Source organism: Panthera uncia, chromosome C2, assembly GCF_023721935.1.
Source record: "Panthera uncia isolate 11264 chromosome C2, Puncia_PCG_1.0, whole genome shotgun sequence".
Lineage (NCBI taxonomy): Eukaryota > Metazoa > Chordata > Mammalia > Carnivora > Felidae > Panthera > Panthera uncia.
Window position 1 is genome coordinate 18,410,665 of NC_064810.1, and position 21,366 is coordinate 18,432,030.

Consider the following 21,366-nt stretch of genomic DNA (forward strand, 5'->3'; position numbering starts at 1 on the left):
GAGAGTTAAGATGCCATTAGCTTGATCGGCCGGGCAGACCACGAAAGCAAATCCACAGAAGCTGTCTTTGCCCAGTTCTTCTCCCCAGAAATATTCTTTGCGGGGAGCAAGGGTTTCTCCCAGCCTTTCGGGCTCGAACTCGCGGAGGGAGGAGGGTGATGGCGCAGGTCGGACTCTGCGACCCCAAAGAGGACGCCCGTCTCCCTGCACAGCCCCCGGGGGTGGCGGACCCGTCGCCCTGCGGTCCAGCACCTCTTGGTCACCCTCTGCGCCCCTGGAACGTACCCCAGCTCCAGACCTCCTGACCTGCCGCCACTAATCCTCAGCGAGACGCAAACGCGCCCCCTGGTGGAGGCGTGCAGCGCGGCCGATGGGACCGGAACAAAAGTGTTCTACGGAACGCGGTGCGGGCTCAGAGTTTCCGGGGAGGAGGGCAGTGGAGGACCTGTACCAGGCGGTTCCTTCGGCAGCGGAGGAGGCAATGGCTTTGGCGGTCCGGGGGCTGCGCCTCTGGCGGGCCGCCCCTGCTGGCGGGGCTGGCTGGAGTGAGTTTCAGCGGCCGTGAGGACGGAGAGAGAGGATTAAAGGATTGTCGGCTCGGATTGGGCCTGAGGGGGGGTCCTGGGAGGTCTCACGCGGCTGCGGGCGCAGGAGGGTCTTTACGTCCTGGCTGTGGCGGCCACCCCTTCCCGGCCCGGGGACACAGATCTCGGGGCGCTGGGTGGGTACGGGGCCGTGGGAGGAGCTTGGGGCGTCTCTGAGAAGGATCCCGCGTCGTGGTGCAAACGTGTCCTTATTTTCCCATTGGAATACTCGTACTGGCTTTGTCAAATCCTCTGATTGAGGGTTTGGAAAATAAGCTCAGCATTTCTCGCTCCAGATATCGATAGTTTTGGCGAGGGATCCCCAGTCTCCTGGAGCTTTCTTGTCCCCAAAACGTTTCAAGGCGACAACTTTGCTCACCTTCCCAATGACTAGTGTGACTTTGACTACTTCCTGGTTACCTTTTGCCTCTTATTGTAAAGCACAGATTGGAATACGACAGAGGAAATTGATGGGCAATGGGGATCTGATGGTGAGAGACCCAAGTTGAAGGAAAGGTGTGGATCTGGGCTAGCTGCGGGTTTCTTCCCTTGGCATTTTAGTTATTAATATTAGAAAGTGGTTTAAGTTAATCTCTGAGCGCATTTTGGCGAACGGCGTTTTAAACTCGTGTTGCCTCGCAATTCTTGTAGGACGGTGGTGCGGGGTGGGGTATCATCGGTGTGTTACTGATTCACTTTATATTTATCGTAACTTCTACACAGGATTGATAGCAACATCGCCAGCTTCGCACCTGTCACCGACAGAACTGATAGAAATGCAGAATGACCTCTTTAATAAAGAGAAAAACAGGCAGTTATCATTAACTCCTCGAACTGAGAAGATTGAAGTTAAACACGTTGGGAAAACGGACCCTGGCACTATCTTCGTGATGAATAAAAACGTTTCAACTCCTTATAGTTGTGCTATGCGTAAGTAGTGAATCAGGATACAGTTTTGACTTTCCCATGAGCTGTGCAGAAGGACTGGTTCAGAAGAGACAAGACTCGGTAATTGCTCCCTGACCTTACAGAAGTTCTTTATCCAGCATCTTCCTCTCTGTTCACTGTCACTTTAGCTCTGGAGGGTCCTGTGGGTCTTGAAAGGTTGGTACTGTCATGCACAGGTTTCCTGGCACTCAAACTTGAATCTGGCTAGGTTTGGGGTGCCGTAATTGTTTCTGGCAGAAGAAGACGGAGGTGAAAGCCTTGTTACTATACTAGTGTGCTTGCTTTTTTTAGACAGCACCCATGGGGGGCTCATTAAAGGAATTTGGGATAGAGGGACCGCCCAGGCCTCCGAGGACCAGCTTTTTAGGCCTTCTTTTCCTTTCTAGCTCTTTATGGCCTAACTTAAACCTTAGGTGCTTCCCGCTTGTCTGATTGTGTGTTATGTGTTTCTTTATACGTCCGTGTACATGTAGTGAATGTGCAAGTGGAAGTGTGCATGGGGTGAATGCGGTTAGGGTAAAAGTGTGTGTTGGGATTCATATCTTAAAGGAGAGGACTGTGCCCTGTGTGTGATTTGGTGTGTAAATGAAGGGAACAGAGCTTCTGTATGGATTATTTTTGATCAAAATGCTTTCAAAGCAGCTTTGATAGAACTGGTAATATTTAAATTTAGAAAGCTCCCCAAATAGGTATATACACCAGGATGCTCATTTAAACCACATTGTTTAAATTTTTGGAAAACGGAGTAGTGATTCCATTCAAGTAATTAACAATTTTAGTTAAAAGCTTAAGATAGTCTACATTCTCAGTCTTTTTTTCACTCTGGCACTTGGATGAGTCCTTATGACTGTTGTTTGGTTGTTCTGTGAACATTTATTTGAACCTTTGCTGTGTGATAGGCATTAGGATTACAGAGGAGGGTTAGGACGAAGCACAGGCCCTTGAGGGGTTTTGTGGGTTTTGAGGGGTGGAGATGAAGCCTTTGTGCCCCCCTCAGCATGACACCTGCACTGACAAGTGCTTCTCCTTCATACTTTCGACCGTTCAGTACACTTTTGAGTATTTACTGTATTACAGGCCTGGGGCTAGGTTCTGGATATACTGATGAGTGAACAAAAATGGACGTGATCCTCTCTCTGTGGGACTTATTTAGACTCTAGCCCTGTAGTTTGAGCACTTCTGTGACTAGCTGTGTACTTGAAGAACATCTAATCAGGTTTAGAGTTAGAGTTGCATTCCGGTCAAAGAACAGACCAGGGCTGATGGGCTTATATGTGAATTCATACCCATAATTAAAAACTGTTAAGGTATTTCACTTGGACAGTCCGTGTTAGGGAAGGATGAGGTGGTGTAGGAGCAAGACACCCAACCCGTTTTGACCAGGTTTACTATGGATGTATATTTATGTATACAAGTGTAACTCTTGGCAGATTGTTTTACTACTTAATAATAGATTAACTTCAAATTAGACTTAGCCTCAATGGTTTTTGTAAACGGTTTGGGCAGTTTTGTTAATAATAACACATTGGGTGTGTTGGGTATTATTTTTTTATTGGTACAGAGGTGCTATGTAATGCTTTTTTTTCTCCCAGAGGAAGTCAGCTTGCAGAATCTTGCCTTTCTGTTGGTTTTATTTCTTAATGTAGCACTTAAACACGTAACTTTTCAATTTGAGTTTTGTTAGATTCAGACCTTCAATCTATTTTAAATTCCTAGATTTAAGTGAGTGGCACTGCGGGAAGTCCATTCTGGCTCTTGTGGACGGACAGCCTTGGGACATGTATAAACCTTTGACCAAATCCTGTGAAATTGAATTTCTTACTTTCAAAGATCGTGATCCTGGAGAAGTGAATAAGGTATTTCTACTTCTGTGTTCTTTTTTTTCTCCTAGTGTTCTTCTTCTTCTTTTTATTAACATCTGTTTTGCTTTGGAGTATGAGATGTGCAAATGTGGCCAAGGTCAAATGTAGTAATGCCCGTGATAATCAGCGTTTTGATTTTTTTGCATTTTCACAAGCTCACAAAGTACCAGTGGCATCCTTTCTTTGTATTTTGGTTTGAGAAAACTGTGTGACTTGTATTTTACTTTCATGACTTTGTTCCACAGACATTTGTTGATTATCCTCTATATTTCATTCTTTCTGCTGCTTGAATTCAGCCGTTGACCATCGTTGGATTATTTCAGTAGCTTTTTAACTCTCTGTCCCCACCTCCCTTTTTAATACTAAAGTCTTCCTTAGTAGGCCTGTAAGACTTTTTTTTTTTTTTTAATTTTTTTTTTAACGTTTATTTTTGAGACAGAGAGAGACAGAGCATGAACGGGGGAGGGGCAGAGAGAGAGGGAGACACAGAATCAGAAGCAGGCTCCAGGCTCTGAGCCATCAGCCCAGAGCCCGACGCGGGGCTCGAACTCATGGACCGCGAGATCGTGACCTGAGCTGAAGTCGGACACTTAACCGACTGAGCCACCCAGGCGCCCCAGGCCTGTAAGACTTTTATTAAGCGACATGACTGAGTGTTGTGTCATTTCTTCCTCATGACTTTTCAGGCCCTGTGGGATCTGACCCCAGCGTGGCTTTCAAGCTTCACCTTCGCTGCATCTTTCCACTTCCTCTCTGCTGTGGCCACATTTGAGGACGTGGTCACTAGTGGTTTTTGCTGTGTGAGCCTCCTGGCTTTTATGGGTGTCCTTCTTCAACTCTGGGTATTTTCTTTCCTTCCTGTTAAAATCCTGTTTATCTTTTATAGTTCTATTAAAATGCTGTCTGCTCTGTGGAATCTTCCCAGTTTCTTCTTGTCAGGATGAATCCCTCTGTTCTTTAGGGCCTCACACTTGGCTAACTTCTTCAGATACAGTATTTTAATCATGCCTTGTGATGTGAACTGTTGAATGCATTGGATTCTCGGCTCTGTGAAGACAGGGATCACATCCTCTGTTGGACCCAGTCCTTGACTTACAGACAATGGGTATTTAATAAATACATGTTGAAATGAAACACTTAAGCAAGAAAACGATAGATATGATAATAGTAGCTTATATCAAGTATTAATTATGTATCAGGCACTGTCTTAGGTGATTTACAGGTATTAACTCATTTAATCTTCATAAAAACCACATAAAAATAGATGCTATCGTTCCCATTTCCCAGAAAAATAAACTGAGGCAAAGAGAGGTTCGGTAGCTTGACCAAGGTTACCAGTTTAGGAAATATTAGAGCCTGGATTTTAGTCCAGGCATTCTGATTCTGGAGTTCAACAGACATTAAACACATTTAAGTAGGATAGACGAGGAAGTGCGTTTTGCTACTTGCCTTCAAGACCTGAGTTTGTACTCCTTTTTAGTGTATGTTGTGTGGTTCTGTAGGATACGTTCTGGAGCAGTCTCTGCTGCACACAGCGAAGTGGGCCCACTCTTGTCCGCAGATGTGAAGAGCTTGTGAAAGTCAAGTGCCCAGTTGTAGTAGTGCCAGTATGGGGCACGAGATAGGCGGGTATGATAGGACTTGAGTTTCTCTTTACGACTCTGATAAGGTCATTGCATGGATACCCACATTAGGCATGTCCATGGGTCAAAACGTGCGAGTAAAACGAAAGCCCAGTTAATAGTGAGTTTGCTCTGCCGTAAATATGAGTAACTTGGGTGATGTGCTCTGTGGTGATAGGCACAGGAGAGGAGTCACAAGTTCTGAAGAGTTCAGTGTTCCCTCTCTATTATATATGGCGTTAAACAGGTGTATATTAATATGTATATATTTTTTTACTTTAGTACAGGTTTGTTAACAAGTTATCTTTATCCTGGGTTAGAGAGAAAAGTTGCTACCGGATAGTAAAACTACCTTGTGTTTGATAAACATCGTAGTGTGTGATATCTTGTACAGAAACACTGCTAACAACAGAAGTTGGCACTTCATTCTTCAGTGCTTTTTGCTCGGTAGAGGTAGTGTCGTGGCCTGATGTTAACTATTGCTACGTGCCAAGGATGGATAGAAAAATAGTTCCTAAGTCAAAAGTTAACCAAAAAAATTTTTTTATTTACTTATTTATTTTTCAATTTACATCCAAGTTAGTTAGCGTATAGCGCTACTATCATGATTTCAGGAGTAGATTCCAGTCATTCATTCCCAATGTGTAACACCCGGTACTCATCCCGACAGGTGTCCTCCCTAATGCCTCTTACCCATTTAGCCCATTCCCCCTTCCCCCACAGCCCCTCCAGCAACCCTCAGTTTGTTCTCTGTGTTTAAGAGTCTCTTTTGTTTTGTCTCCCTCTTTGTTTTAATACTATTTTTGCTTCCCTTCCCTTATGTACATCTGTTTTGTATCTTAAATTCTTCATATGAGTGAAGTCCTATGATATTTGTCTTTCTTTGACTGGTTCATTTTGCTTAGCGTAATACCCTCCAGTTCCATCCATGTAGTTGAAAGTTAACCTAAATTTTAATATTGAAGAAACAGTGAACCTTAGTGTGTATTATGTTTGTGTATGTTTTATTTTTCTAGGCTTATTGGCGTTCCTGTGCCATGATGATGGGCTGTGTGATAGAGAGGGCATTCAAAGATGAATATGTGGTCAGTTTGGTCAGAGCTCCAGAAGTTCCTGGTAATGTACATATGCGTGCACGCACATTTTGTAATCATTGAATATTTTGGTACCTATTTTTGATATTTTATAGAGCTTCTATTTTTTCTTTTTTAATTTTTTTTTAATGTTTTTATTTATTATTGAAGGAGAGAGAGAGACAGAACATGGGCGGGGGAGGAGCAGAGAGAGAGAGGGAGACACAGAATCCAAAGCAGGCTCCAGGCTCTGAGCTGTCAACACAGAGCCCGATAAGGGGCTCGAACTCACGAACCGTGAGATCATGTCCTGAGCCGAAGTCGGACACTTAACTGACTGAGCCACCCAGGCGCCCCGAGCTTCTTTTTTTTCTTTTTTTAGCTCATTTCTAATTTTATGTGATAGAAATTACTGTCGTACATACATTCCATTTATAACCGGTAACAAAATCCATCTTATTTAATTACTGGAGGTCAATAATTAACATAATACAATTCGAGGATAATGTTTCTCTTGAATATGAATTCTGTGTAATTACCCTGTTTCAGTGTTTGTTTCCTACCACTTTAGGCACTTATTTCTAAATCGAATGTGTGGAGGAGGAGGAAATAGGAGTATAAATAGAATTCTGGAAAAAGCTATGTTTAGGAGGTACCATTTCAGCAGAAATGACATGGCTCTGGGGCGGGGGGGGTGGGAACACTTTTGAGAAGATGGAAGAGCTCACAGTGTTTGCAATTTTGCCAAGATTCCGCATCAGTATGTGCAATAGGATCGCATTTGTAAATTTTCGAAAAAAGATAGGAGTATACGCGCCAAAAAACTTAAAAAAGCTCAATAAGTGATTCTAAGAACAAAACAACAAAAACAAAGCTTAGAAGACATTAACAAATTCAACATTTCACGCCCACGTAGTCATTTGTCTACACATTAAATATCTGATTCTTTTGAAGTTTTATGTCTAGTAACTGTGCAGTCTCTATAGTGATAATATTCTGGACGAAAATGTGAATGTTTAAAAAGTACTAGGGATTTTGGTTCAACAAAAAGAGAGTGAGTGAGGGAAAGCTGCTAGAGAGAGCTCTGGCAGGAGCTGGGATAATGGTAACTTTTATAATTTGTCGAGTTGGCAGAGATTGCTGGCCTTCCCTTTTATGGTCTAAATATTCAGTTGTTGCAAATTAGTAACTCTAGTAGATTTGACTTTGCCTCTCATTTTGGTTGGATTTACAGTAATCTCTGGAGCCTTCTGCTATGATGTAGTTCTGGATAAGAGACTTGATGAGTGGATGCCAACAAAAGTAAGTATAGTGTTTAGAATATGAATTTTAGAGTATGTACCTTCTTTGGTTAGAACGATTCTTGTGTCAGTGTTGTTGAGTGATACTGCATGTTGAGGATATTTGAAAGACCTTACCTGCCTACCTGTGTTGCATTTTCAGTGTATTCAAGACAGAGCATAGGAATGGGGGTTTTCCTCATGTGGTCAACTTTATGTCCTGCTTGACCTTTTCTGGAAGTGCTTTCTTCCTTGTGCTGTTCATTCCTTTTCTTAAGATAGTGGTTTTCAAGATGCCCAAGCTATCAGATTTACAAGTTTAATTGTCTTGGAGCCTTACTAACTTCCTGGGTCCTCAGAGCACAATGTAAAACTCATTGCCCTAACCGTTTTAACCTGTTGCATACTGCGAGGTCTCCCTGTATACCAGGGTTACGTTGAGAGGAGGGGTGGAGGGGGTAGACGGTTAGTGAATTAAGAATCAGACTTTGACAAAGCTAAGCTAACTCAAATAGCAACAGACTAGACTCTTGGTGAATGGTCTGATTGCATGATGAGCGTTCTCCTGTTTGATCTGGGAGTTGGGTAGCACCAGGGACCTGGCTGACAAAGACGACCTGGATCAGATTCTCTGTGGGCAGGATGTGCCGGTGGCTTTCAGATGTCCAGCCCAGAGATTTTAGTTATGATTGGGGAGACAAGGCAGATGCCTGATTCTTTTTTTTTTTTTAATTTTTTTTTTAACGTTTATTTATTTTTGAGACAGAGGGAGACAGAGCATGAATGGGGGAGGGTCAGAGAGAGGGAGACACAGAATCTGAAACAGGCTCCAGGCTCTGAGCTGTCAGCACAGAGCCCGATGCGGGGCTCGAACTCACGGACCGTAAGATCATGACCTGAGCCGAAGTCGGCCGCTTAACTGACTGAGCCACCCAGGTGCCCCATGCCTGATTCTTAATTAAGCAAAACCGTATTTTCTACAGATTGAAAGTCTGGAGGTCAGAAAAGGAAAGGCAGTGTAGCATAGCATTTTATCAATTCCACAGTGTACGTTTTTTTCACATTTTAGTATCTCTGGAAACGTCTTTAAAAAAATTTTTTTTTAATGTTTGTTTCTGAGAGAGACAGAGAGAGAGCAGAGAGCGAGCAGGGGAGGGACAGAGAGACGGAGGTACAGAATCTGAAGCAGGCTCCAGGCTCTGAGCTCTCAGCACAGAGCCTGACGCAGGGCTTGAACTCACGAACCATGAGATCATGACCTGAGCTGAAGTCTGATGCTTAACCGACTGAGCCTCCCAGGCGCCCCCAAAATGTGTCTTATAATAGATGGCATCTTATGATTATAATTGCTAGTGTTTTTTTCCTTAGTGGTACATTTTAGTGAAATATTATAGTTCCTAAAAGCAAAATTTTGGAGTCAAAGCAGATTCAGGCTTAAATTCTGACTTTGGAAGTTATTTCTTATATAATCCTGCTCATGTTGCTTAGTGTCAAGAGGGAGAGAGGAGGGAAACAGGAAAGAACAAAGAAAGGGAGGGAAGAGAGGTAGAAAGAGAGATAGGGAAGGGGGCAGGGAAAGGATTGAAACTTTTTCTTTGTGATCTCTGAACTGTGTCAATATAATTTATTTTTCAGATATGCCCTCAAGTTGAAGAAGTGATTCTTACTTTATATATTTGCGTTATTTATGTCATAAAAATGAACGCAGTCAAGATTCACTTCTGAGCTGTAAAACTTGGCTGCTTCTTTTTCCTGTTTTAAATATAAAACTTAAAAGGGCACCTGGGTGGCTCACGTGGTTGAGCCTCTGACTCTTGATTTCAGCTCAGGTCATTATCTCACGGTTCTTTAAGTTCGAGACCCACATAGGGCTCTGTGCTGACAGTGCAGAGCCTGCTTGGGATTCTCTCTCCCTACCTCTTTGCCCTTCTGCCACTGTCTCTTTCAAGATAGGTAAATAAACTGACAAAACCAAGTTTTAAATATAAAACTTAAAAGGCACTGGCTAATTGCAGGCATCATGGTATTGGGTGGACTGCTTAGAAGAAGTGGTAGAGAGTTACGCAAGGAACAGCTGTATAAACTGTGAATGTGGATTTGTTATACAGTCAGTTATCCCTTTAAGAATGGAGAAGAGTCATTCGTGCAAAGAAAGTCTCATAGTTTATGGAAATAATTTTATTACAAAAGTTGTGTAACAGTGCCTGGTTTTTCTGTATCAGTAATGAAGGATCTATAGTATGAAAACTCAATTATGGTTTTAATAAAAATCTCAGATATTGTTAATGTGTATTAATGATTTTAATTGCATAAAATCTCTTCATTAAACAGGTTTTTAATATTAGATATATGCCATATTTGGGGCAGGGCCAATGATGACATTACGTTTCCTGGTGAAACTTTCTGAATCACATAAACAGTGTTTTCCCTGTGCATTTATAAAAACTTAGTTTTGCTTACAATGTAAACAGATTTTTATATCTTTTATTTCTTAGCGTTTCTAACTGCATCGTTGTTTTAATGAACATTTGTTTAATTATGTAATTCGAATGAAAACTTAAAATTTCTTTGTAGGATTATCTTTAATAATTATTAATATAGACTGATATCTTAATTACAAGTAAATTACAAGTTTATAGTTCATAGAGTTGAGATAAATTGTTGACCTTACATTTTACGGTCTAAAAATGGTCTAAATAATTGTCGCAAATTAGTAACTTTCTTTCCGAATAAGTTTGCTTCTGCTTTTTCTTTTAGTTGGATTTATAATATTTAGCATACGATTTTATCTTACCTTCCTTATGGAGAAATGCTTTTAAGTAAATTGTTACAAGAGGTTAATACTTTCCTTTCGAAGGAGAACCTGCGTTCCTTCACAAAAGATGCCCGTGCTTTAATTTATAAAGATCTTCCATTTGAAACTCTGGAAGTGGAAGCAAAAGTGGCATTGGAAATATTTCAGCACAACAAGTAAGTGTTGGCTTCCTTGAAAGCAAGGCTAAACCCCCCAAAGTTACATGTAATGAAGGAAATCAGCTCTTAAGAATCTTTATATCTGATGTGGGTAGGACACTGTTCTATTTTTAGCTCTAAGATCTCTTTTTCTGTACCAACCTATTTACTTTCATTCATCCCACTTCCCAGCCTCTTTACTTATTTACTTACTCATCCCATTATTTATTTCCCTGAGAAAAAAACTTCGCTCACCTTTGGTAATTTTCTCACTTGGTCTTACTTCTCTGTTTCTCTGGCTGGTCCGTCCTTCATATCAGCTTGGCGGTGTGTTTCCCTCTTTTCCTTCCATTGTGAGGTGATAGCATACACGAAGCTGTATCATTTTGCACGGTCGGCAGCCTTTCCTTCCCATCCTCTACTCTGTAAACGAGAAGGGTGAGATAGAGAATGCCCGTGGTCTGGAGGGAGCTAAGGGGAGAAGTGAAACGTTTACACAGCCGGGTGGGTCTTCATCTTCTGCACCAAATTATCCATTAGGGGGATTTTCTTTGCCAGCATTTTAAATCCTCCCTGTGTTCTTAATTCCCTTTCTCACTCGGAAAACTTCCAGTTTACCTTTTACTAATTGTAACAACATAAACTATATTTTAGTATTAATCTAATTGAAGCTAGAACTAGTTAGGGAAATCTACATTGCAAAGAAAATAACATAGACGCTAGATTCTGAAGACAGAATATGCTCTTGCAAATTGTTCAAGGTTCTGGATTGGAAAATCTTTAGGTATTTGTGAATTGAGACCTACGTTCTCGTAATGGTAGTTTATAATATTTTGCGTAGCCTGGAACCAGTGAATTAGAAAGCAATAGGAATGTACTATTTTAACTGAACTAGAGTGCAGATAGTTCTGTAGAACCAAACCAACGTTGATTCTATGAGAAAATTCCTTGGATTGCTAGAACATATCAAGACACTTCCAGTGCCCCAATTCTAGGGTCATGCTGTCCAATAGAGATATAATGTGAGACATCTAGAGAAGTAAGTTTTCTGGTAGCTACAGTAAAAAAGTCAAAAGAAAAGGTGAGGTAAATTTTAATAATACATTTTATTTAAAGTGCATGTAAATGTTATTTCAACATGTGATCAGTATTTAGAAATTAATGATATTTTGTATTCTCTTTTTCATACTAAGTCCTCAGAATCTGGTGCGTTTTACTCTTGAGGCACATTTCAGTTAGGACTAATTACATTTAAGTGCTCCATAGCTTCCGTAGTTTATTTACTCTAGCTGTTCATTCCATGTGATTTCCCATCCCCTCCACTGGACTTTCAAAGTCCAGGAGAGGCTTATAGGACTTTGGTAAGTTAGTTGAATGTGTGGAAGGACGTAGGGATGGCTTGGGGCAAGTCTGAAGGGACAGAGTTTTGGATGGTTGAAGGTAGATCTGTGATTGGGCTTTTCTGCTGCAGGGGGAGTTTTAAGTGGCTTCGGCTCCCCGGGGACAGGTGCATGTCTTCGAGTCGGGTCAAGAGAGACAGGTAGTCAAGGGAACGGACTTCCTTAGTAATGCATGGGGGCTTTGGCAGAAGGGGTGTGGGCAGTAGGTAGACGTTTGCACGTGAACTAATGCTTCCCGACTTTGCCATATACAAACGTAATACTTTTTAGCACTCTGGCATGAAGAGAGAAGGCTCTTGGTAGTGAGTGGTCAAGTTATGGTTTGTACCTGGGCTGTGCGGTTCCGTCTGTGCTATTGGCTGTAGTGACAGAACTGGGTGGGTTTGAGAGACATTTCGGCGGTAGCATTGACGTGATTTGGCAATGCGTTGGATGGAGGGGGTGTGGTAGGTGAAGCAGGAATCGAGGAGATCCCTGCAGCTTTTCTCTCAGGCACGTGGGTGGTTGGTGGTGCCATTTGCTAAGCGAGGAAATTCAGCAATGAGGGTAAGTGTGGTGGGAAAAGAAGGAGTAAGTTTTCACTCTGTTTGAGAATTCAGGAGTGTAAGATGCTTGTGGAACAGCCTAGTGCGTGTCCGGGAGGGTCTTAGATACGTAGTTTGGGGCTCAGAAGAAGGATGTGGATTAGACGCTGAGATGTGGAAGATAAGGACACAGAAGTGGTAATTAGAGCTGTGCGCATCAAGGAGCCAGCACAGGGAGGACGCTTGCTTGAAAGGAGGCTTTAGGACAGGTCCCCTGAAGGGGAGAGGGGAGGAAGAGTGGCCAGAGAGTTGAAATAACAAGCTGTAGGGACTGCCACAGACACCAGTGGAAATGAGCACTTTGACAGATGGAGGTGAACAGTGGAAATAAGGACAGAAAGGTGTCCGTTAGGGTGAGGCCAGGGAGGTACCTATGGCTTTGGCGGAGCCGTGAGCTTGTGGCCAGACTGAAGGAGGTGAGGTGTGAAGAGGAGACTCCAAGTGTAAAGCCGTCTGAAAAACTCTGGCCAACGTGGAAGAGAGGGGAGATGTCCGTAAATCCCTTTTTGTGCGTTTAGGAGTAAGTCGCTTTTTCTTTGTTCCTCTTTAGGTACAAAACGGATTTCATAGAAGAGAAGGCATCTCAGAACCCTGAGAGGATAGTCAAGCTGCACAGGTAAGTAAAAATAAAGTTGCTGTCCTGCTAATTTATAGGAAGACTTAGGCAGTGGAATTGACGTGACTGAACGTACAGTTATGACTGAAAAAGATGAATCTGTGCCATAATTTGTTATTCTTGTTACCTTATTTTCTGTTGCTTTGTGCATTGTTTTGGTACGGTGGTAATTGGAAGGTTTAAATTCTCTTCAGGAGCCATTGTGGTTTCTGTTCCTCATTTTATTGTTTCTTATTTCTATTTCCGCATTTCAAGAGTTGAAAACCATTGTTTAAAAATGTGATTTTTAAAACTTAACTTTGAAATTGGGCAAAATATTTATTGTTGTGAATTGAGCATAATTCACGTGTATGTGCAAATATGGATACTGACTGGTAACTACTTATGTTACGTGTAAGTGAAATAGGAATGTGCTGATACTGGGATGAGGGAGGTAAGACCGTGCATAATGGATTTGCAGAAATGACTTCATGGCCTGTATCTGTGTTCTCAGCTTCATGTTTTCATGACTCAGTTAATTTTTTCTTTTAGAAAGCTGCTCTTTGGACAATCTGTCCTGTATAGTGAGTTTTAAACTCTATTACAGTGAGTTGTTATGAGGTCGTAGATGATCAGTTTTAGACATTGGATTCACTTGAGAGCATGATGTGTTCAATGATCTTAAAAATCTCTAAAGTTCTATCAATGCTAGTAAGGAACAAGGTTCACTTGACTTTAATTTTCATAGTTTTAGCCGCTTCACTTGAGATTATTATGTCAGGGGTAATTAGAGATTGAATTGAGCCATATAGAATGTTCTTGATTGTGGACATTGCCTCAAAGAGATTGAATAGATTCTTTTTCCCCCCAAACTACTCTAAACGATTTGATTTTGAGGTTTTATTTGTTTATTTTTAAAATCAATCAGATTTGGTGACTTCATTGATGTGAGTGAGGGTCCTCTTATTCCAAGAACAAGTATTTGTTTCCAGTATGAAGTATCAGCAGTTCACAATCTTCCAGCCACGCAGTTGAGTCTTGTACGAAGATTCCAGGGTCTGTCTTTACCGGTACACTTAAGAGTAAGTAAAGCTGAAAGTTTCAGGTCGTCCAATTTGGGAGTGGATGTCATTCTGGTTCTTGATTTTATACTAATTTGAAGGATGTACATTTTAATTTTCATTAAATTTTGTGACACTAATATTTTGTAAATTCATGTTTATGCTAAGAACAATTTTGCTCAGAATGTAAACGGATAATTCACGAAAGAGATATTAGTTGAAAAAGTTGAATCAAACTGAGATAGTTATTTTACTTTTTCAAATTAATATAGGGGAGGGTGCATTGAGATTATTGGAGTGCATGTTGGTAAGACCCTCTAGAATGCCTTTTGGTCTTAGGTTTGGCATGATCTATTCATGACTCAGAGTCTTTTATTTTCCATATTGCTCCCACCCGTCACTAATTTTTTTTTGTTTTTTTTTTTTTTTTTTACTTTAAACCCAAGTCAGTTAACACATAGTATAATAATGCTTTCAGGGGTAGAATTTAGTGATTCTTCACTTACATATAACACCCAGTGCTCATCCCGACACTAGCCATCCTCCTTAATGCCCCTTGCCTGTTTAGCCCATCCCCCCACCCAACACCCATCCAGCACCCCTCAGTTTGTTCTCTGTATTTAAGGGCCTCTTAGGGTTTGTCTCCCTCTCTGTTTGTATCTTATTTTTGCTTCCCTTTCCCTATGTTAATCTGTTTTGTTTCTTAAAATTCCACATATGAGTGAAATGATATATTTGTCTTTCTCTGACTGACTTACTTCACTTAGCATAATACACTCTAGTTCCATCCACGTTGTTGCAAATGACAAGATTTCATTCTTTTTCTTTGCCGAGTAGTATTCCATGGTGTGTGTGTGTGTGTGTGTGTGTGTGTGTGTGTGTGTGTGTACGTGTGTACACACAGATATATTCACACCACATCTTTATCCATTCATCAGTGGATGGACATTTGAGCTCTTTCCATACTTCGGCTATTGTCGATAGTGCTGCTTTAAACATTGGGGTGCATGTGCCCCTTCGAATCAGCATTTTTTAATCTTTTGGATAAATACCTGGTAGTGCAATTGCTGGCTTGTAGGGTAGTTCTATTAATCAACTTTGGATTCTGAGATAGTTCAAAATCTTTGTAGGTTCACATGCAGTTATAAGAAGTAATATAGAGATCCTTGATCCCTTTACCTAGTTTCCTCAATGCTGACACCTTGCAAACTTTCGCAACCGATGTATGGACTGTGACACAGTGAAGATGTAGTACAGTGTCTTCACACGGCTCTCTCCTATTGGCCATCGATAGCCACGCCCACTCTCCTCTGCCCCACCCCCACCTCCTTGCCCCTGGCAAATACTCATCTGTTCTCTGTTCCTATGCATTTTCATTTCAAGAGTATCATATGAATAGGATCATGCATTGTGCAGTCTTTTGGGATTGGGTTTTTTTCACTCAGTAGTAATTCTCTGAGGATTCATCCAAGTTGTATGTATCGGTAGCTTGCTTTCTTTCTCTTTCTTTCTTTCTTTCTTTCTTTCTTTCTTTCTTTCTTTCTTTTAAATTGCTGAGTAGTATTCTGTGGTATGGATCTACTGTGGTTGGTTGAACCATTCACCCATTAAAGGACATTTGGGTTGTTTCTAGTTCTTTGGCTATTACGAATAAGGCCGCTATGAACATTGGTGTACCGGTTTTTGTGAATATATGTTTTCATCTTTCTGGGATAAATGCCCAGGAGTAAAGTTGCTGGGTCAGAAGGCACATATTTAGTTTTTAGGGAACTATCACACTGAGTTCCACAGTGACTGCCATTTTGCCATTCCCGGTATTTGACATTGTCACTATTTTTTATCTGAGCCATTATGATAAGTTTGTATGATTTCTCATTGTGGTTTTAATTTGTGTTTTGCTATTGGCTAATTGTGTTGACATCTTTTCCTGTGTTTATATGCCATCTGTATATCTTTTCTGGTGGGAAATTTATGTTTTTTGCTTATGTTCTAACTGGATTGTTTGCTTTTTACTGTGGAATTTTGAGAGTTTTTTTCCTAGTATATTCTAGATATCGGTCCTTTGTTAGATACATAGTTTGCAAATATTTTCTCTCTGTGGTTTGTCTTTTTATCTTCTTAACAAAAGATCAGAAGTTTTGCAGACCAGAAGTTTTAAATTAAAAAAAAAATTTTTTTTAATGTTTATTTTTGAGAGAGAGAGCATGAGCAGGAGAGTCAAGAGAGAGAAGGAGACACAGAATCCAAAGCAGGCTCTGAGCTGTCAGCACAGAGCCCAGCGTGGGGCTTGAGCCCGTGAACTGTGAGATCATGACCTGAGGCGAAGTTGGACGCTTAACCGACTGAGCCCCCCAGGCTCCCCAGAAGTTTTTAATCTTGATGAAGTCCAGTTTATTAGTTTTTGTTTATGGATCATGCTTTTGGTGTTAATTCCAAGAATTCTTGGCCTGGATCTAGATCCCAAAGATTTGTCTTCCTCTTTTTCTCCCTAAAAGTTTTATAGTTTTATATAGGTTTGTGGTCCACTTTGTGTTAAGTTTTGTACACGGCGTGAGAAGGAGGTGGAGGTGCACTTTTCCTGCCTGTACGTGTCAAGGTTCTCCAGCACCATTTGTTGGAAAGGCTGTCCTCCCTCCAGTAAATTGCTTTCACCCTTATTAAAAATCAGTTGGGCATATTTAATGGGTCTATTTCTGGGTTCCCTGTTCTGTTCCATTGATGTGTGTCTCTGTCCTGCCAGTATCACAGTCTTGATTACTGTAGCTGTAAATAGTTCTTCAAATCAGGTGGAATAATTCATCCCATGTTGTTATTATTTACAAAAATTGTTTTAACTATTTTAGGTTCTTTGCCTTTTCATTTAATTTTAGGATAATCTTTCTGATTTGACAAATCTTGCTGAGATTTTGATAGGAATTGAGTTAAACCCGTATAATTTAGGGAGAATTGACATCATTACTAAATTGAGTCTTCTAGTCTATGAACACAGTATATTTTTTGTTTGAATCCTCATCTCTTTCATCAACATTTTGTAATTTTTAGCATATGTTCTGTTTTTCGCCACATACCTGCTTCCTTTCCTAGCTTTCTGCATTTCAGTAAATGGCATCATCATCTGCTTAGCTGTGAAGTGATCCTTGGCTTTTCTCTCTCCCTCCCAGCCGTGCTCCGTCCCGTCCATCAGCAAGACCTTTCAGCTCAACTCTGAAACATGCCCTGAATCCTTCCATCACGTAGCGTCTCATCTGTGCTCACCACTCTTCCAAGCCCCTTACTCATCACCGAGGATGCTCCCCCTCCAAAGCACATTCCCTGCTTAGTAGCCAGAATGGCCTTTTTCATACTCGGATCATGTAATCCCTTTGCCCCAAACACTCCAGTGGCTTCTTGTAAACAGATCCCAACCCTGTAGCCTGTCTCACGAAGGCCTGCATTACGTGGCCCCTGCCTGCCCCTCTGATCTCTCATAGCACTTTCTCTGTCATCTGCTGTCTTCCAGCCACACACTCCGGGGTCTGCACCAGCAGTCCATTCGGCTGTCTTCCCTTTAAACATGCGATGCTGCCCTTTTCTCCAGAAGGGCTTACGTGTACATATAGTAATTTAACCTCTTATCATGGATTCTGCCAGGTCGTTCATGTGACTTAGTAAAATTGATGTGGTCCTTACGCATTTGGCACAGTTTTCATCTGCATTCTGATGATCCCTTGCTGTATAAAATTGTTAAGGATTAAGTAAATTGGTTTTATAATTTTATTATTGTCTGCGTTAGTTTTTACTTGTTCTTAGGGTAATTAGGTAAAACCTCTGGGGCTCCCATTTCAGTGTGAAGATATCAGTCGGTTTCTGATGAACCTCTCCTTGTGACTGCTGATGGTGTGGAGAATGACCTCTAGCTGGTTGTAAATGGCTATTTAAGGAAAGAACTACAACCTGTGGGAAGATGGGGCACAGTTTTGCTTCCTGTTAGAAGAAACACTGTCTATGATGCTGATGATTAAGGACAAAAGAGGAAGAATGGCATGTTCTTTAAAAAGTCTTAAAAAAAGACTTAGTCTTTTTTGCTTAAATGCCAAACAAAGTGGCTGTCCCATTAAATACCTTTTCAGGGGTAATCCACTTCTGTAACCACTTAACCTCATTAGTACTGCCTTCTTTTTTATGTGTTTGCTTGCTTAAAACCTATATAAGACTCGGCTACTTTTATTTTAACTTCATTGCTATATTTAATTCATCGTGACTCTTTTCTTTTCAAGGCACATTTTACTATATGGAATAAGCTATTGGAGAGATCTCGGAAAATGGTAAGTATTTTTGACAGCTAATGAGTACTGTTCCATGAAGAAAGTTGTTTTGAAATTAAGCAACAACAAAACAGTAAATAAAGAAATAAAAGAACACAGAAGAAAAAAATTAATTGGTTGTCTCTGTAGCTAAAGCGGTGTTGTAGCTGTTGACCCTGGTAGCATCTTGGCAAGAGAAGAGCTGTGATTTGGCAGTTCTCTTGTTTTTATTTGTGAATATTGTGGAAATGATGTTGTGGAACCTGAAGAAGAATAAGGGGACCGCTGTATAGTAGCGAGAGTTCTTAAGGGGGTCCAGTGGTGTTAATTGGGTCTTCAAGAGATGGTATTTTTTGTAAGCTTAATGAACATTTAAAGAGTGAGATTTGTCACGTGTATTTTGAAGCTGCCTTGACTGTTGGTTGACAGATGTGCAAATTTCCTGGGTACTTGCATTTGTAGCTCATTCTGTGTCATTAGTATTTACATTTCACAAGTAGGAATGATTATATTTCTTGACCAGTTCTATCCCTGTTTACTCTTTCATAGACTAAGTACTTAGCCTTTAGTTACATTATCTGAGAGCTATTCTGTGTAGTCTGGCCTCCTTGAACTCATCCTGGTTATTGTAATTTTCCACTCTAGTCAAGCTTGCAAATACACTCAAACTTTTTTTTTTTTTTTTAGTTTACATTCTTATATCACTTTATTTCTTCCCAGCTTTACTGAGATGTATGACACCTAACATTGTTGAAGTGTAAGACGTACCCTGCAATCATTTGATGTGTGTATGGATTGCAGACCATTACACAACAAGGTTAGCTAGCATATCCATCACCTCACAGAGTGACATATTCTGTGTGTGTGTGTGTGTGTGTGTGTGTGTGTGATGAGAACTTTTAAAATCTACTTTCAGCAACCTTCAAATATACAACACTAGTATTCTTAACTCAGACTTGTTTTCTGGTTTGTTTATTCATGGCAGTTTTTCTGTCTGGACTCTGTTTCCCTTTCTCCTCCTGTATATAAATGAAACATCCGACTCATTCTTCAGTACTTCGTCCAAGTCTTACTGTTTCCATGAAACCTTCTCAGAGCCATCACCGAACAAATATCTATTCCTACAGTTCCTGCTGGATTATATGCCTCCTCGTATAGTTTTCTAATTGTTTCTGCTAGTGCCTTTACATTCAGTCTGTGAACCCAGTCAGTGCTTGTTATGTATGTGTCATGCCAAATTTTGAGCTCACCCTTTGGTATGTGGGGTTGCTTGGGGCTGGGTTGGGGGGGCTGGCTTGGGAGTTATCTCAGAGGAAACTGCTTGCCTAAAAGCACGGAGAAATGGAGAGCACGGTGACTAGAACATAAACCTGGGTGTGCGGTCGTATGTAGTGTGGGCGATGAGTCCAACAAAGTGAGCTTCTTGGAAATAGCATCTGAGGGGCTTGTCTTCCATGGTAGGGAATTTGCATTCCCCTCCTGAAGGTGATTGGAGGCAACTGGGAATTTGAGAAAGGAAGTGACCTATTGGTCAGCTATTCCTGTTCCAGAGCTCACTCTGGGGCAGCACGGAACAAAGCTGTGACGTAAGCCTGCAGTCTGTTAGAGGGATGGAAGAGATGAGAGCCTCAAGTTCAGGTGTTGCGGTGAGAGCCCCGGGTAGAGTTCGTTGAATTCTTGTTGATTGAAATATGCACAGAAGAGAACCTATATTCTGCAGTGGCAGGCTCGGGTAGCTGGGCAGAACCCCTCAGCGAGATAGGTAATGCACGACGTGGGGCAGGTTTTAGGGTGATGAGTATAGTTTAGCTGTTTGATGGATGTGTTTGAGTGACACAGACTAGAAATAGGGACATACAGGTCCCTATTTCTACTAAACCTGTAATATTCTATGTTTAAAATAGAATTATGTCTCTCAAGAAACTCTGTTGATTTAAAATACTGTGTTACAGCATTACTGGGCTTTTTCTCACACTAAGGATTTCATTTTGTAATTGAAAAATAAAACGACAAACTTGGGAAGCCTAGATGGATGCCTCATTACATTTTGAGTGGAATTGTACTTTACTTGATAATTTCTGTTGTGACCCTGGCCTTGTAAGGTTTCTTCTTTTTCTACTTACCTTTCTTTAATAATTACTAACGAAGGAGAAAGACCAGGGGTCATTATAGGGGAAGGACTGTGGAATGATCTAAAATGGTGGGGGGAGGGTGGAACTAAAAGTTGTTTTTATTAGAAAAGTAAAGCTATTCATGTTTTTACAGGTAACTGAAGATCAAACTAAACCTACAGAGGAAAGTGCATCGACCCAGTAATTTCCTAAAAATTAAATATATATAGTAAATTAAAATAAAAGTTTTCTACAAAATGTTTGTGTGGGCTTATAAAGATTAACTGTCTTTTTCTCCCTAAGATTTATACTAATTTATACTTTTTCCTTCCTTTAAAGGATAAGACAGCTTATGCTGTTCACAATAAGAATTTTACGCAGAAACAACCCTGCGCCCTCCAGCTCCCCAGATATAACACCTTGACATGTTTTCTCCATTCAGTTCTTTTTTCTACATGTATAAGCATATGTACAAATACAAGTGGAATCTTTTGAAAACAAAGGATCACACTAGTTTCCGTTTTTGCTATCTTATTTTATTTTTTTATTTTTGAGAGAGAGAGAGTGAGTGGGAGAGGTGCAGAGAGAGAGGGGGATAGAGGGTCACTCTGACTGCAGTGAGCCCGATGTGGGGCTCGAACTCGTGAACCACAAGATCACAACCCGAGCTGCGGTCAGACACTGAACTGACTGGGCTACCTGGGCGCCCCCATTTTTGCTATTTTAAACGATGGCACGGTAAACATTTTTGTACAAAATGTTTTAAGTGTTTTGTGGTTAGATTAGTTGAGTATTGACCAAGTTAACAGTATTTCCTATGTTCTGGCCATGGTGCTAAGCCTTTCACATGGAATCTCTTATTTAATCCTCAAAATGTGTTGAGAAGGTGTTTCCATTTTGTAAGGGAGGAAACCTACAGACCATAGAACCGGCCAGTAGCAAAGCTGGAATGTGGACCCACGTAACTTCACCCGCATGCTCTACACTGCCTCACATATATAAGTGACGTCA

General features: G+C 41.0%; 1 protein-coding gene across 2 annotated transcripts; it reads left to right on the forward strand.

Moving 5' to 3' along the window:
• Nucleotides 1-355: 355 nt before the first annotated feature.
• Nucleotides 356-20,613, forward strand: MRPL39 (mitochondrial ribosomal protein L39). 2 transcript variants are annotated; one of them, XM_049629314.1, is made up of 10 exons: nt 356-545; nt 1,308-1,514; nt 3,249-3,388; nt 6,033-6,132; nt 7,324-7,391; nt 10,227-10,339; nt 12,856-12,921; nt 13,829-13,982; nt 18,218-18,265; nt 20,510-20,613. In XM_049629314.1, the coding sequence occupies exons 1-10, from the start codon at nt 371-373 to the stop codon at nt 20,558-20,560; spliced, it is 1,122 nt and encodes a 373-aa protein (XP_049485271.1). In that variant the 5' UTR covers nt 356-370; the 3' UTR covers nt 20,561-20,613. The 2 variants fall into 2 exon arrangements, with proteins under 2 accessions (XP_049485271.1, XP_049485272.1); XM_049629315.1 differs by lacking the exon at nt 20,510-20,613 and adding an exon at nt 19,242-20,503 and having other exon boundaries at nt 18,218-18,264.
• Nucleotides 20,614-21,366: the final 753 nt, after the last annotated feature.